Source organism: Euprymna scolopes, chromosome 10 (genome assembly GCF_053919585.1).
Source record: "Euprymna scolopes isolate OS-2025 chromosome 10, ASM5391958v1, whole genome shotgun sequence".
Taxonomy (NCBI): domain Eukaryota; kingdom Metazoa; phylum Mollusca; class Cephalopoda; order Sepiida; family Sepiolidae; genus Euprymna; species Euprymna scolopes.
Genome location: NC_136491.1, coordinates 96,796,051 through 96,813,674, shown reverse-complemented (window position 1 = coordinate 96,813,674; position 17,624 = coordinate 96,796,051). Strand labels below are relative to the sequence as shown.

The window sequence follows — 17,624 nt, the reverse complement described above, 5'->3', positions numbered from 1 at the left end:
ATTCCACAAGCTTCAGGTGTCAATCCATTTGGTTCACTGCTTTTTAGCCTTTAGACAGTCTTCACCCTAAAGTTTAGAATATCAACATCTGTCAGCTATTGGTAAATTTTCTCTGATTAACAGCGCACTCTGAAGTCGCCACGTTTTTAATAACATGTTTAAAATTATACTGCTCTCCATCCGAGTACAAGGAAGGTCGGGTGTAAGATTTTTAAATGTGAAAAACGCTAGAGCTACCTCCAAAAGGGATCTTATCATTATGTAGACATTGCTAAAATAATGACCACGTTCTTGATTTTGTTTCCATTTGTTTATCTTAATCATTACTATCGGGGAGACCCGACGTTATCCGGGATCGAATGATGATCAATGAATGTTTCACACTCCCATATTTTTGTCATCGAAATCAGCAAAACCGTCAATTTTTCAATCAGATTGATTGATTGTCTGCTCTTGTTGAGGATCCATAATGGTGGACTGAGAAAAAGCTTCACACGCCTCCCCACAGTGACTTAGTCTATAATGCATTGTAACCTACATTGCACTGTAGAGAACCTAATGAAGATTTTATAAATTATTATTTATATATAATACCTTAAGTTAAAGTTTAAAATGAAAAAGTCAAGTACTATGCTTCAGTTGTGCTCTAAACAGAAACATTCATTTTAAATGCGCCCCTGTCATATCAAAGAACTTACTGTTGATTTTATATGTTGGGCGTTTCTGCTTGTGTGGTAATAAAACCTCAAATGCACTTGTGATGTGAGGCTGTGTAAGGTGGTAACTTTGGTCGAAATCGCCTCTTCCTTCTTTCACCGGATTATTTGGATTAGCGATATTTATTCAAGACATTCTGATAAAAAAAAACCCATCTAAGAATGCTGTCAGATACATGAAGTGCATTTGTGTGAAATTTCATAAAAATCCGCTCAGCCATTTTGTAGTCTATAGGAAAGGAACTTGCACACAAAGTTCCTTTTATATAATAGATTTCCATTCTGTTTGAAGATGGATGAGAATTCAGATGTAGAGGAAGTGTATTTGGATGGTGAAGCTATTGAGGTTGTCTAGAAGTTTTGTTACGTTGGTGATACAATTGAAGCTGGTGTTAGTGTGATTGCAAGAGTTAGGATTGGATAAATAAATTCAGTCAATTTCTGCCATTACTAACCAGCAGAGTCTTACCGCTATCGATCAAGGAAAAAAATCTACCAGAATTTTGTATGTAGTGTGATGTATAGAAATGTAACCTGTCCAGTGAGGGTTGAGGATAGGTGTTGCATGACGAGAAATGATATGAGAATAATATGCTGGATTTGTAATATGGGTCTTAAAGACAGGATAAGATCTGATGACTTCAGAGGAAAATCAAATCTGGATAGTATAAAAAGATGTCAACAGAACTTTGTTGGTTGGGTCACATTCAAAGAATTGATGAGAGTTCTTGGAAAAGAGAGAAACCTGCATACATATTAAAAACAAAGATGTAGATGTAGAACAGTTGAGGTAGCAGGATTAATTGGCAGGGGAAGTTCACAAGAAGCATTGAAGGAAATGATAAAGATGAACTTGAGGGATAAATAGATAGATTGATGAAGACAATTTTTAAAAGCCGTCCAACATATGCCAACATGTAAAAAATGTTAAATTGAATATATATTCAAAAAATAATTTGATATTTATCCAATTTTTAGGAGAATAGAAAGTGAACCATGGATTTACTTTTGGCAGCCTAGTAACTCTCGCTTCCTTTGTTTTGTCCTTTTAGTCCTCATATTCAATGAACCATGTTTCTGACAAAGGAGGAAGATTTGCTGCTTTCTGGGCCGGAATCTATCCATGTAACATTTATAAGTAGCTATTTTTTTTTGACTCTGAACATTGTTTGTTTTTTTTTTTTCTTTTATCAAGTGTCTTCATGCCTTCTTACATCAAGTGTCTTCATGCCTTGTTTCAAGCGAAGTGTGTGTGTGTGTGTGGAGCACTGTAGGAGTGGCGGCCAATGTCTGTATAAAGTATGATAAAATATTGTCGGTGGCGCCTGTACTAATGGATAGAATTGTTGACTATCAACTCCATGGTTGTTGGTTCAATCCCGGGCTTGGGATGTGTACTAGTTTAGTCACACTGAAGCGCTGTGATATAGCAAAACAGTCTCTGTGGATCACATACACATACACACATACACATATATTAGCAGGGTAACCTGGCGTAGCCCAGGGCAAAAATGTAACATTTTTCTTGAAGCTTATTTCTTTTCTTTTTTCCATTCCTCTGGTTTCCATTTTCTCACCGCCCCCCCCCCTTCATTCTTCTCCTTTCAGCCCATTCCTCTCTCTCTCTCTCTCTGTAGGCATACACACAGACAATTCTCCTTTATATAGATTTCTCACGGAATGAGTCGTCATAAATTAACTTCACAATTAAAAAAACCGACGCTAGTGTAGGGTCAAAGAATATTTTTTACTAAATTTCTATTGTAATAAAGCCGTATTCCTGTTTGATTGTTTCTTCATAGTATACGTCATATATGACAACATAGCAGATGATATATTATAATGAAGCCGTATTTCTGTTTGTTTACTTACGTCATAATATATATGATAGATAATATATATATATGTGTGCAATATTCGCCATATGACGTATGTGAGGACGTTATATATGACGTCTTACCAAAAAGACGATTTAAAGGGGGGGGGATAAAAGTAAAGATTCCCGGGAGACGCCGGGTAAATTATCTTGATATATGTGCAGTAAACGTCATGTACTATGAAGTCACAGCAAAAAGAGTTTAAATAGGAAAGGTGGGGGACAAAAATGATAGTAAAGGTTCCCGGGCATCGCCGCGTAGATTATTAACTAGTTTAAATATTATTTATTTGAGGCAATGGCGATCAAGAAAATATCAATTTTGTACGCGTTTGTTTTGTTGTTTTTAAGTTTTAGCCAGACACACAAACAGATAACTACCCTTTTATATTTTAGGTGGAAGCCTCATTTCATTCGTATGCAATCCAACAATTATGTTCAATAAAGCTTTGTTCAGGCAAAACTGTTTCGTGTGAATTTCACATATTTGTGAATTCTTTCACGAAAGAATTGTAATATACAAGGAAATCTAGCATTTTTTTTTTTTATTTCTCATGCGTTGAACAATTATTTGATTTTATTACTAAATATAATTGACCATTATATTTCTGAATTTTGGAGATGGGGATTGATAATTCGTCATTTTTTTTAACTCCTGTTCTCATCTTCAGTGCTATTCTCTCAACGTTTCTGCCGATGTAACCTCCGACATATACTGACTGTATTTTGTCAAACTCTGGAATCTTTCTGACGACCTAGAATCTGCACGAAATTTCCAAAATTGAACCCTTAATGTAATCCATGGAGGTAGCATGATCTTGTCTCGTCGACCATGACTGTGTAGAAGTCTGAAGTAAATCACAGTTGTATTCTGATTATCGACCGCAGTCAGGATCGAACCTTTAACCCCCAAAAGAGTATCACTTACGACTTAATTTTACCAAGTACTTTATCTGTTATACCAAGCATGATTTAATCCTTAGTACAGGCGATACTCAGAATAGAACGGTGAATTACTTAGGATTTCTACCCAGACATGGCTGACGGAACAAGAGCATGCTACTTCCTATGAATTAAATAAAGCGTTCTGTTCAAAATTATGTACAAATTCGACAGAAAGAGTCCTGAGTTAAAAAAAAAAAAAAAAAAAAAAAAGGAAGTCTGAGATAATATTGGCCGAAACGCTATGCAAATAACACTGAAGATGAGAACAGTAGTCTGAATATGCCAAATACTAAATTGACCTTTTTTGTCTCGAATTTTCATCCTTCCTTTCTCCCATCTTTCATTTTGGACAACATAAACAAAATAACATAGATTCCTCATCCAAAAATAGAATCTTAAATATTTTTCGGAAACTTTTCAAATGCACAACTATAACTTATATACCCCCCCCCAAAAAAAAAGAAAAGCATCCTCAATTGGAAAATATAAATCCAGTAGTTTAGATTCTGGTGAAAGACATGTATTGTAATAAAATATTGAAGCTAGTTAAAGAACAAAGACCCCCAAAACAGCTGAAAGGAATTATGGAAAATCGAAGAAACTGGAGGCAAAACGGAGGTTTGAAATGAAGGAAAATGTTTTTAAAAAAAAAAGAAAAAAAAAAGAAAAAAAAAAGCTAGATGATTCATCTTCTCGGTTGTCTTGTAGCCATTGTTTCGGACTTTTTTCTCGTGTTCTATTTTATTTTTAATCATCATCGTCGAAAATTAGTTCATGATTCTATTGTTTTGTTGTTTTGTTTTTTCGACACTTATCTGATTCCCTCCCTGTTTATTTGTAGAATAATTCACATTTTGTTTTTTGTTTCGCCCTCATCTCTTGTTATTTTAATTTGAATCCTAATTTATCCCCTTCCTTATAGTTTCATTTTTCCCTTCACTTTTCTTTCTTTTCATTTTTCTTTCTTTCACTTTTCTTCTTTCGTTGTCTTTCTTTTCTCTTTCTTTTCTTCACCCTTTTCCCTTTCTTTTTATTTGTTCTCTTCTCTTATCCCTTTCATTTTACTTTTTCTTTCTTTTCTTTTTCTTTTTACGTTTATTTCTTCAATATTTTATTTCTTTTTCTTTTTCATCCTTGAATGTTTTCTTCTTTTACATTTTCCCTTTTCCATAAATACGTTTTTATTTTTATTCAATTCTTTAAATTATTTTTCCTTCTAGTTTCTTTTTTTATATATTTTCTCCGTTTAGTCATTCGTTTGATAATTGTCAAATCTACCTCTTTCCTGTCATACTAAAGTTGGTCTGCCTTTCAACATTCCAGTTTTAGCCACATCCTGCAATATATATATATATATATATATATATATATATATATATATATATATATATATATATATATATATATATACTAGCAAAAGTACCCGTCGTTGACTGGGTTCAAAAACAGCCTACAGAAAATGGACTCTGATTTATGAAAAGGAAGGGTTGTAAAGAGATAGCTTCGAATTTGGTGGTATCAAAACCAAAGCAAAATATGAAAGTAAAAATAAAATAGATAAACCCCATGATTTATTATACCATACCTGTTCACACTGAAACACTTATCACAATATTCTGTGGATCTATATTAAAAAACCTTATTAAACTTTGTGACATATTTCCATTCTGTGTAGGTCAGGTGCGAACGAACGCCCCATAATTTTATTATACTATATTTCTTCAAACTGAAACATAATTATCAAAGTACACTTACGCAGATGGATATGAAAAGTCTTTGTTAAAGTTTGTACCTATTTCCATTCTATGGAGGCCAGGCGCGAACGCAGACCCCACAATTTTATTTCTCTCCATCTCTTCCATTTCTCCCTCTCCCTCTCTTCCATTTCTCCCTCTCCCTCTCTTCCATTTCTCCCTCTCTTTCTCTCCCTTTTCAAATTTACATATGTTCAATACACATCTTTTCAGCCAGGCGGAAAATCTCTAATAAAAGAAACTTCTTCCTTCTTCAATCCTTTGTGCCATTTTCTTTTATCTCTCCATCTTTCTTACCATTAATTCGCTTCCTTTATCTTCGGAATCTGTTTGTTCCATCAATTATTAGACGTATTGGCTGCTCTTGCCTCGCGCTAATCCCAATTATCTTATAAGCGTCTCTCTAATGAACACAGTTGTGTTTTATTAGCAGCGCTTAACCATTCATTACTCTAGATTTCGCAGCCTCATCTTGTTTGTGACCTACCTTCTTCTCGCTGATTGGAAGAAGTATATTTGGCCTTACATTGATTTATAAGGTGGGTGGGAGTGGGGTGCAAGGATAGATATTCTTATTACAGTGAATCTGTTCAATCTATGTGTTTACCGATGAAGGTACGGGTTCTGAATGTTTTAGAGATGGATTAATAATTTGTATCATTTCCATTCTATGGACTACTGGTTCTCATCATGAGTGTTATTTTCACAACGTTTCAGTCGATGTAATCTCCGACTTTTTTCACGTGTGTCTTGTTGAACTCTGGGATAGCATGTTCTCGTTCTGTCAGTCATGACTGGTCGGTTCTTTAATAACACGGGGGGGGGGGCGTGCAAAATCAATGTTTCTGTTTAGAGTACAATTTAAATATGATACTTGCCTTTTTCATTTTAAATTTTAATTCAAGCCATTATATATAAAAAAAAAAATAATTTTATAAAATCAACAGATTCTCTACAGTGTAATGTAAACTCTAATGTATTGTGGACTAAGTCACTGCGGAGAGGCATGTGACGCTTCCTGCTGTTGCACCACGTTGGGTTCCCTAACAAGAGCAGGCAATCGATCGATTTGAAAAATCGTCGATTTCACTGATTTCGATGACAAAAGTATAGTAGCATATACCATCTGTTAGTCCCCATCCAATCCCGGGTAACGTCGAGCTTCCCTGCTAGTCGTAAAATAGAATTGAAATGGATAGCTCTCGTCTAGGGGAGGCTCCATGTTTTGATAAGCTTCTGGGATTGACCTTTACTCCTGACCTGAAATGGAACACGTAGATCCAGAAGATATCTCACTGCTGATGCAATTATCTATCTATATAAAAGCCAAGTACGTTCAAGGATGGAGTAAAGCTGCCACATCTGGGCAGGAGCTGCTAAAACAGCCTGTCCTGCCTTGACAGAGTACAAAATAGACTTTGTGGCTTAGTCGGTGATGCCATTTTCTCTTCCCTGCAACCTCTCTCCCACAGAAGAGACGTTGCGAGCCTGTCTTTGTTTTATCGTCACTTCCATGGCAAATGCTCGTCTGAGCTCCAATCCCTGGTCCCCCCTCACCAATCTTTCATGATAAACACCCCTCTAGCTGAAACCACTGTCAAAAATTTTCCCCACTCTTTAACTGTGCCAAAACCAAAATGTAGATTCCATGAACAAAGCTTCTTTCTTAGAAGTGCACGCTAGTGGAACTCTCTTCCGTCTGCCTGTTTCCCATCTGACTACAACTTGGATGTCTTGAAGTCCAACATAAACAAATTCCTGATGAACCGCCCCCTTAAGTAAGACACTTTATCAAATCTCCAATACTAATGATTACTACGATACTATCCCATTGATTACTGTACACGCAATAACCCTTACCCCCAAATGGCTTCTGGGCCTTGATAAGTGGCGACTTCCACGTAAAAAAAAAAAAAAAAAAAGATTTTATTAGTTTGGTGCAAAAATAATGTCATTTTTCGACATGAAGTTGAAAAAAAAAAAAAAAAACTACATTATTTTTGCATCGACCTAATAACTAAAAAAGAGTATCTTATACTAATATTTAACAAAAAAAAACAAGATCGAAAAATATATATTGCTTGTACACAATTTTTCATTGTATTAGGGTAAAAAACAAAAGTCTTCCACCCTGAAAAAAGAGAGGAAAAATTAATGTAACACTTTTCAGGTCTTAATTTTATTTATTTTTCTATCTCGCAAATATTTCTCCCATTATTAATAAATATATTTTTTCTAAGAAAAGTTATTATGGAAAAGTAAAATTAATTTATATCTTGACATCAAACAGGTTCCCTTATCTGGTGGCAGAACCATATCATATTTTCTCATTAAGTTTTCGAAAGAAAATCCCCGAAAGAATAAGATGAAATGTGTTCTTCTTCAAAGTAACTTGTCTGCTTCAGTCTTCTTGCCTGCAGTTAATAGAAGAGCTTCATACTTATTTCATTTTTTTATTTTTTTTTTTGCATGTTTGATGAACAGCTCAAGAAACCATAATAAAGAAAACGAACCATTTTATTGGCATCATCGTTTTTAAGAATATTTCATCAATCTCAAGGTTGTGTAAGGTTCATAAAAAGAACTTTAGACATACAAAATAGATGTATTCTTGTTTCTGAATTTTATTTTAGATGACGATTGACAACTTATATTTGGACTAGCCTGGGTGCCCGGCGTTGCCCAGGTGTTTGGAGGTGTGTTGAGCCAAAAAAAAATTTTTTTAAAAGTGATAGTAGGCAGGCAGGCAGGCTCGAACCCGTGACATGAAGGCAGAAGAGAAAGTGAAAAAAAAGAAAAACATGATATCTTACTGCTACTCCATGATGTGACTGGAAATTCGTAACGTTGAAATTAAGTCATTCCAACTAATACAATAACTTGCAAAAAATGGCGACGCAAAAAAAAAAAAGACAACCCTCCCTATAGAAAATTGCTCAGTTGAGGGTGAAGGAATTAATGTTTTTAGCCAATTTTTCAATATTTGTTGTCTGAAAGGTCGGGCTTCAAAACGATACCAATCTTGTGAAAAGCTGTCGCCTCTGTCGAAAGTTTTAGGCAGACAAACATACATACATACATACATTTAAACAGACAAGTGAGATTTATATGATAGATTCTTCAAACTATTGTTCTCATCTTGAGCGTTATTTGAACATTTCAGTCAATATAACTCGTAACCCTCTTCAAGTGTCTCTTGTCAGGAATCTGCACAGGACTTCAAATGGAACCCTTTATTTAATCCACAGGGATGGGTTCGGGGGATAATATGCTTTCATTCCGTCAGTCATGACCGGGTAGAAAGTCATAATTAATTTGCATATTTTGAGTATCACCCACATTGAGGATTGAACCTTCAGCCTCCAGAAGAGTCACAGCTTAATTTTATCTATTATTTTATCTGTTACGCCATGGGTTTTTGCATGAATTAAATAAAGGTTTCTATATTCTCGAGTTTGGTAGATTGAATCCTTAAGTTCGACAAGAGACACCTGAAGAAGGCTGAAGGTTTCATTGGCCAAAACGTTGTGAAAATAATTCTGAAGATAAGAACAGGGTTGTAAACGACCCAAATAATATGGATGGATTCTTGGTTATTTGATGCAAGTTGATGGACAATCTCATCAGAGAAGCTATCAATCCGGGGCTCGAAGAAGCAATGTGGTGACCAGCTTAAAACGTGACTCAGAATAGTTAAGTAAGTTATCGAACTGATTCTGGGCCCGACAATCTATGGTGTTCGTTGTTGAAATGGTTGTTCAGTGTCAGCATTGGCGATGGATCGCCGAGCTTGGCCAGCCTTTGTGTGAGATGCGGTGGAAGCTTAACCGATCTTTTTTTTGATCCTCAAGACAAGATGTTTGAATAAATAAAAAAGACAATGACTGTTTTTTTTTTTATCCATCCTTTTAAGTTGGCGAACCAATGATCTAATGGTGTGTTCAAATGTGAACAAGGACTCACCATATTTGCAAACGTTTTCGATTTTTGTAAGCCTTCGTGACGAGTTACAAAATTAAAATTGGGTGAATGTATTGATAAAGTCAGCTTTAAATTCATTTTAGTATACTCTCTTCCACCTTGTACTGAGCTTGGTTGGTGGTGTGTTTGTTTTAATGAGTAAGACTTCGATGATGGGGAGGCACAGGTTGTAATTTGAGACAGCAAGGATGGCAGTGTTATTTTTTTTTTATTAATGTTTCTGAAATCATTTTGGGCGTGTCATGTGCTACTTGACGTTTGGAGATGGAGCTGTGAGATGAATACAGGAGACCTGTAAAGCGGTGAGAAATATTAGGTTTAGTCATGCCAATATATGTATTATTTGTTGAGACATTTGTTTACTTGATATAGATGCTGCCAAGTTTGCTGCAAAAAAAGTAGTTTCCCTTTACTATGCTAGAAAATTTGTTACACCTGCCAGTATCCTATATTTCTATAAAGCCACTATTCTTCCATGCATACAGTATTGTTGCAGCATTGGTGCACAAATCAGCAACTTGTTCCACTTGGACAAAAAAGAATGTCTAACCTGATAGATCCCACACTGTCAGCCAAGCCCCACCCCAGTCGCATTACTGTAGTGTTGCATCCCTGTGCTTGCTTTATAAGTACTTACATGAAATGTGCTCCAATGAACTAGCTGCACCTGTATTCCCTTAAATACTCCTGCCCCCACCCAAACCAGCTGCAAAATTCCATCCCTTTAGTGTAGAGGTTTTTCTTGCCTGAAGATTTTCTACTCTAATAGCTTTTCTGATTGGACCATTTGCCTTTGGAATTTCCTGTTTTCCCAACCATACTGAGATGCAGAAATTTAAATGTAAACATCTTGCTGCCCAACTTCCCAATGGTACAATTTATAGGAGTGATAGTATAGTCATCTTAAAAGTGTTATTTTTACCGATGGCAAAACGGATAAAGTACTTTATGAAATTTAGTTATGGGTACCATTTTTCTAGAGGTTGAAAATGTAATCCTCAGCACCCTAAGAATACAATTGAGAATTACTTATGACTACTACCTGGTCATGGCTGACAGAACAAGAATATGCTCTGTTCCGTCTGCCTGCTTCCCTCCGGACTACAACTTCGGTGTCTTCAAGTCCAATGTTAACAAATTCCTAATGAAATTAAACACTTCATCAAATCTCCACACTAACGTAATGTACTTGCAATAACCCTTATCCCTGAGTGGCTTCCGGGCCTTGATAAGTGGTGATCACTGTGTAAAAAAAAAAAAAAAAAAAAAATGCTATCCCCATCGATTAAATAAAGGGTTTGGTTTAGCGTTCTGTGCAGATTCCCAAGTTCAACAGAAATATTCACAAATCCAAAAAGATACACCTGAAGATGGTCAGATGTTACATCGTCTGAAACGTATTGAAATTCAAGAGGAGAAAAATAATCGAAATAATATTAATAGTATAGTTTCGGTTTCAGACGGATACTAAATCTCTATTGGTAATAGATTGAATGGAAAATGAAAAAGTTATTTTTTTTTTTCTTTTGTCTAATGATTGTCTTTTTGGTGTTACACAGGTGACAGCTTTCTCTTCTAGACAAGTCTAGCAAAACAATTAACTTCCGGTAACATTGATTACTTGACTGTCTGCGTTTACAAGGTGCAGCTCACTTAATGATGTGCAAATGGATTCCATTAGAGTAATAGGCGAATCGATTCATTTCTATGAATGGCCACCAATTCTTGCAATTCATTGTTATTTCAAGGAAAGAGGAGAAAAACTTTTAAGAACGACAATGGCAACTTCTGTTCTTTTAATACGATAGTGTTGTGATTTAATACGATAGTGTTGTGATTTAATACGATAGTGTTGTGATTTAATACGATAGTGTTGTGATTTAATACGATAGTGTTGTGATTTAATACGATAGTGTTGTGATTTAATACGATAGTGTTGTGATTTAATACGATAGTGTTGTGATATAATACGATAGTGTTGTGATTTAATACGATAGTGTTGTGATTTAATACGATAGTGTTGTGATTTAATACGATAGTGTTGTGATTTAATACGATAGTGTTGTGATATAATACGATAGTGTTGTGATTTAATACGATAGTGTTGTGATTTAATACGATAGTGTTGTGATTTAATACGATAGTGTTGTGATTTAATACGATAGTGTTGTGATTTAATACGATAGTGTTGTGATTTAATACGATAGTGTTGTGATTTAATACGATAGTGTTGTGATTTAATACGATAGTGTTGTGATATAATACGATAGTGTTGTGATTTAATACGATAGTGTTGTGATTTAATACGATAGTGTTGTGATTTAATACGATAGTGTTGTGATTTAATACGATAGTGTTGTGATTTAATACGATAGTGTTGTGATTTAATACGATAGTGTTGTGATTTAATACGATAGTGTTGTGATCAGAAATTGGAATTAATACAAACCTGTTCATTCTACCTTGTTCCAGGACTTAACCAATCGGTGATCATCAAGTTAACATCTGATCTTTCTGTCTGTGCTACTGCCAGACTCTTCTCTTGCAATGCATAGTTTTCCGTGTTTGATCATAATATCTAAAATAATATATACACTAGAAAAGAATAATAAAAAAGAAAGAAGAAAACAACATACTGAAGATGGAGTTTAGCTCTGAAATATATTTATGTTATAAATTTCAAACAAGTAAAATATGTTTATTTTCTTAATAATATGTTGGAACTTGGCTTTCAAGCGCACTTGATGTGTATTTTATATATGTGTGTGTGTGTGTAAAGATAAGTATATACAAATATGTGGTTTAGTCCAAAGATTAATTTTTGGCATTCATAATTTAAATACAAGTTTATATACGTGTATATGCCATAATCTAGAAGTTAAATTTTCACAAACTCTTTGCATTAAATTTGGCTGTATTAACATGCCGCACTATTGTGTCTGGTTTATCAGCATAGATATGGTACATTACAAAGAAAGTAGGCTAATGAGTTTAAATAGCATGAACGAGGTTGCCAGTTAACAGATCCATTTGATGAAATTTATTCAGCTAATGTTCTCTTCAGTAAATTGATCATTTCACGTGCTGTGTGATATGTGGTTGCATCCTGCTGAGACTATATGATCGAATTGGCAACCCAAACTGAATTCAAAATACCCGATAGTTGAGACTAATTTTCATTAATTGCAAAATAAAGTTTGCCGCCTGTAACCCCCCCCCCCAAAAAAAACATATATATATATATATATATATATATATATATACACACTAAAAGACTGCTTGGCATTTCCTGGTTGTAAAATATGATTAGATATGATATTTTAATTTATGCAAATTTCATCAGAGAACAAATTCTCTATTGATTATTTTATTATACCCAATATATAGTAGTGATTTTAAGTTAAAAAAAAAAAAATGACCTTCATGCCATTAGTTGCAATCGAAATCAAAACATTCAGCATTCCAGCCATAGTCAGCACTTCAGCCTTTATCATTACCATCAGAGCTATCACCAGATAGATAGCAAAAGCTAAAACTGTATATATACACATGCTCAAAAGTTAGTCAATTTACTTTTGTTAACGTCAAGTTTTTTGGGGTTTTTTTATTTTTAGCTTTTAGCAGCTATTTTTACAGGCTAAAACCCAAATCAAAATTGTGCTACAGGGCCAAATACCCTATATATTGCTTACTTTTATATATTAGTCGCCTGGCAGGTCTACAGGAGAGACAACCGAGGCGGCAAAACCAACAAATGCTGGGGATACAACCAAAGCAGCAAAACCGACAAATGTAGAGGAGACAAGCGAAGCAGTAAAACGAAGCTGTTAGCCAGGACACTATATATACAAATGTAGGCAAATTTGGGCATATTTTATTGGCTTGAAAATATAAGTTCTTTTTTACCAATTGTCATAAAAAAATTTTAACCATAAAATAGTATTATAATCTTCAAAAAGTCTGCAAATTTTGATGTAGTTTCGTCCCATAGAACCAAAGATATGAGCATTTAAATATTAAATTTGGCTACGAGTATTCCACCTCTTTTGGCAATTTAATAAGTTTGAAATTTTGGCGTCCATTGATCAAAATTGTACAAATAAAGACTCGTTGGAAAGCTCATGACCTGAATTGTGCAGTGGGCTATGTGACATTTGCCCTTAAGGTCGCACATTATTGTTTCAAATAGTGAGGTATCACTTTTCTATATTAATTTAACATAAAATGAGCACCCATTTTATGGTCACCTTTTTTGTAGGGGGTCTGTTATTTTTTTATTTTTTTTTTTTAGGGGTGGTGTTTATTGTAGCCTTTAAAAAATAGGTTTTCAGGTGTACTGAAAACGAATATCGCATTTAAATTTCCCACAATAAGTATTTTAAACAAAATATGCACGCGCTTGTGTGTACAACAATAGCCACCACTTATAACATAAAGAATTAAATTGCTTAATACCCGGAAAAATACTTATTTGCAGAAAATTTAAATGCAATATTCGTTTTCAGTACACTCGAAAACCTATTGAAAACAAGTTTTTTGAGGTAGGTTTTGTGTTGGTCTGTCATGCTACAATTACCAAATAAACACCACCCCTAAAAAAAAAAAATACAGACGCATCTCCCCAAAAAGGTGGTTATGAAGTGGGTGTTCATTTTATGTTAATATAGAAAAGTGATCCCCTCACTTTTTAAAACTATCATTTCTTCATATCTTGGAAACTACTCGTTTCCTGGGGTTTTAACTGTTATTTTCGTTTTTAGCATCCTCAAAGACCTATTATAGTGGTAATTTTGAAGGATTTTTTTATGGGTGGAAAGATACTGCACTTTTACCAATACTTCAATCATAGTCATTTGTTTTCCTAGTTTTCCATATGAATTACAAAATATCTAATATTTCCGAAACCTCTGGCCTTGATAGAGGGGAGACTAAAAACTTGCTGCTATGGTTTCAAATGATCTGAAATAACAGGAAATTGATTCCAAATATTTCTCATATGTTATATCTCCCATCTTTGGTTTTCAAACATAAAGTAAATTTCACAGTGTATAACGATTATTTGATACTGGAGATAATCATAATCGTACCCTGTTTCCAAAAGAAGGGAGATATAACATGAGAAATATATGGAACCAAGTCTCCCTTTGCTATTATTTCAGATCATTTAAAACCATAGCAGAAAGTTGTAGTCACCCCTCTATTAAGGCCAGATGTTTGGGGGAAATATATATCAATACTACTACAAATTTGAGTTTTTTGTGTATTGATATTCATATTAAAAACCCTTGTTTTCTATTTATTTAAAAAGAAAATAAACTTTGTTATATATGGGTCGTGCAATTGCACTCACTAGCAAAAGATCTAGCTAATTTGCATATTCTTTTAAACATTCGTTTTAATAAATTCCCTATTAGTTTTTTCATTTTTTATGGGATGATCATCGGTAGTTAACTATTACGTGTAATTATATTTATGCAGATATTCTACATGATTTATACTTGCATAATATTTGCGTAAAAAGCTTATAGCAAACACAAACTTCTTTCTATATATATTTATGTATGTGTATATATATTTGTTTAAAAAGTTTTGCCTACTAAACTCTTCCGTCAGTTTTTGGTCTTCAGACATGAAACTTTATACATAGGGTATTTGAACTCATGCGAAACTTTATATTTGTGTTTTAGCCCGGGAATATCTGCGCAAATATATGAAAATTAAAAAAAAAATGAAATTTATCAGGTGAAGGTCGAACGACGGCACAACAAATATGCATGTGTAACGTAATAGCTATTGGTTTATGTTTTAATTGTTAGCCTTGCAGTAAACGTCTTCATAGGTCAGGCATTAATGTCAAAAGAAAAAATAAATCGTAAGCTAAACGTTTTGGTTTCGATTCTCGGTGGTGGCGCACGAGTCATTTTTTTTTTTTTTTTAAACTTTTAAAATCATTGCTATAAATTGGGTCCAATATAATATAATAATAAATACGAAATCTGCATTAATCAAAATATCATATTCAAGCGTATTTTATAACCGGGCAATGCCAGACTGCGTGCTAGTGTATATATATAGAGAGGGTGACCCAAAATAAACGGGCCCCAACTCTAATTACGCCCAGTTTCTTAGTGTTTTGTCCGAATGAAATGAAACTTTGGTCATAACTAGTTGATTATATTCAAAACATCACATCAAAACACTAGGATATTTGGCCTTTTTTTTTTTTCTCCGTTTACTGTAAAATGCTGAGAAAAACAATTGAATGTCCTCTGTTTTTTTTTTGGGGGGGGGTCACCCTATATATATATATATATATATATATATATATATATATATAGAGAGAGAGAGAGAGAGATAACATGTCAGTGTACTAGAATGTTTTCATCCTAAATTTTACACAATTATGCAAAATGTAAAAAATATGCAAAAAAGAATCAAATGGTTAAATCAAAACAAATCATCTAATGAAGATAACACCAAAAAAATGAATTAATGCTCGTTTTTTTTTTTTTTGGTGTTTTTTATTTATTTATTTTTTTTTTTTTTGTGAATCTCAAATTAATATGCGATCTTATTTTAATACATGTCTGCTCGGAGAACTTTTTCTATTTTCATTTGTAGTTGTTATAGCTTAGGTCAGTTTATTTTATTTATATTATGTCTACAGGAAATGTGATATTTTGTATTTCTCCTCCTGTTGTACATTTTGGCCATCTTTCACTTCGTTAATCATTGCATTATATCTCTTCATGTTATCAGGATCAGTCTGGAACCCGGAGCAGCTTAATGGCCTTAGCAGTAAAATATGCTGGCGAACTGAAAACTCATATTGAGGATGTTTTTGATCGCCTTGAGGAATTACGCTGGTGGAAAATTACCAAAGACTCAGACAGCTTATCGGTAAGTTCTTCTGCCTGTCTAATTCTTTTATTCTTCTCCTTCTTCTTCTTAAAATGTATAAAGTCATTGGCAGGTGCCAATTCTGAACAAAAAAAAAAGTTTGTCAACTATTAATTCAGTATAAATTGAATGGCATTATTAAAAAAAAAAAAATAATTGGAAAGAAAACAAACTCTCATAATACTGTAAAGAAGTAGAAATTCAAAACCGGTAAATGGAACGTATTATTTTACAACTAGCAGATGTCGCTCGCTATAACTTCTCCATTTAATTTCTACTCACTACTTTAAATCATTGAAATGAAACTAATCGATAAAAAAAAGGCAAAATGTCCTCACTCTCTCTCCATAAAAAAAGGAAGAAAAAAAACTAATAAGAAAAAGAAGGCAAAACACACTCTCTCTCTCTCTCATACTCTCTAACTCCCTCTCTCTTCTAATAATAAATATTTTTGTGTCTACATTAAATGTGAAAGAAATTCTTTTCTTTTATTTTGATCAGATATTAAGATGTGTCTCTCTTTCTTTGCTTATGAAATTAAAATTTGCATGCAATTCTTCTTTCCTTTCTTTTTATTATCAGTTATTATTAAGATTACGCTTTTTTGCTTGTAAAAATTAAATTTTCACGCTTACGCTTACTGGTATTATTTAGACGAACTTAATCCGTTTCTGTTCCCAATTTTCATCATGGTGTATACTACAGTAGAAGCTTAATATTATTACAGGGTGTCCGAATAAAATGTATACACTCTTTAAATAATGGCTAAAGCAATTTAAGTTTTTTTTTTGGGGGGGGGGGATCATTCTAAAGTGGGAGATCAAGAACACAAACGAAATGCAAAGACGTTTTTGATGCACTAAGACGACTCACAATTACTCGTTTGTGAGATAATTTTGAGTAACAAGGAACAGTTAAAGATGTCCGTAAGAACCACTCTGGGAGATCACGATCATCAACCAGTTTCACAAAGCAAGAGGAGTCATTAATAGATGTCACCAATCGCCTACAAAAATCTGTTCGGCAAACAGCTTGAGAGATTGGATTCAATCAGTGAGCATTGTCAGCTGCGCACGAACCATAATGGCCAGCCAATTGACCATTTCGATAATTGGCTGGTTTCTAATTTGTTCAAAGTATTTTAATGTATGAACCGTTTTTGCATTCATTCTTTTTTGTGGACTGTTATCCTCATCTTCATTGTTACTGTTTCACCAGGTTTCATCCTCTGGCCTTCTTCAGGTGAATAGAGGCATTGAATCGCTATGGTTCCAGGTGAGCATTGTCTGAAGATAGCGGTTTCAATCCTACCCAAAGTAGGCCAGAGGCTTACTTGGCCAAAACGTGGTGAGACTACAACTATGAAAGGCAGTAATTATTGGGGATAGAGCTACGAGGCTCAACATTTTTATCCCGTCACTGTTAATTACCTGAAGAAGGCCAGAAGATGAG

General features: G+C 34.1%; 1 protein-coding gene across 28 annotated transcripts in view; it reads left to right on the top strand.

Annotated features, from left to right (window-relative positions):
• The window catches only part of LOC145286154 (uncharacterized), an 811,438-nt gene that overhangs the window by 208,821 nt on the left and 584,993 nt on the right, over nucleotides 1-17,624 (top strand). For all 28 annotated transcript variants that reach the window (XM_080134928.1, XM_080134927.1, XM_080134924.1 and 25 more), the window contains exon 2: nucleotides 16,032-16,172. In XM_080134928.1, the coding sequence (XP_079991054.1) occupies nucleotides 16,032-16,172 (141 nt within the window). The remainder of the gene's footprint in view (nucleotides 1-16,031; nucleotides 16,173-17,624) is intronic.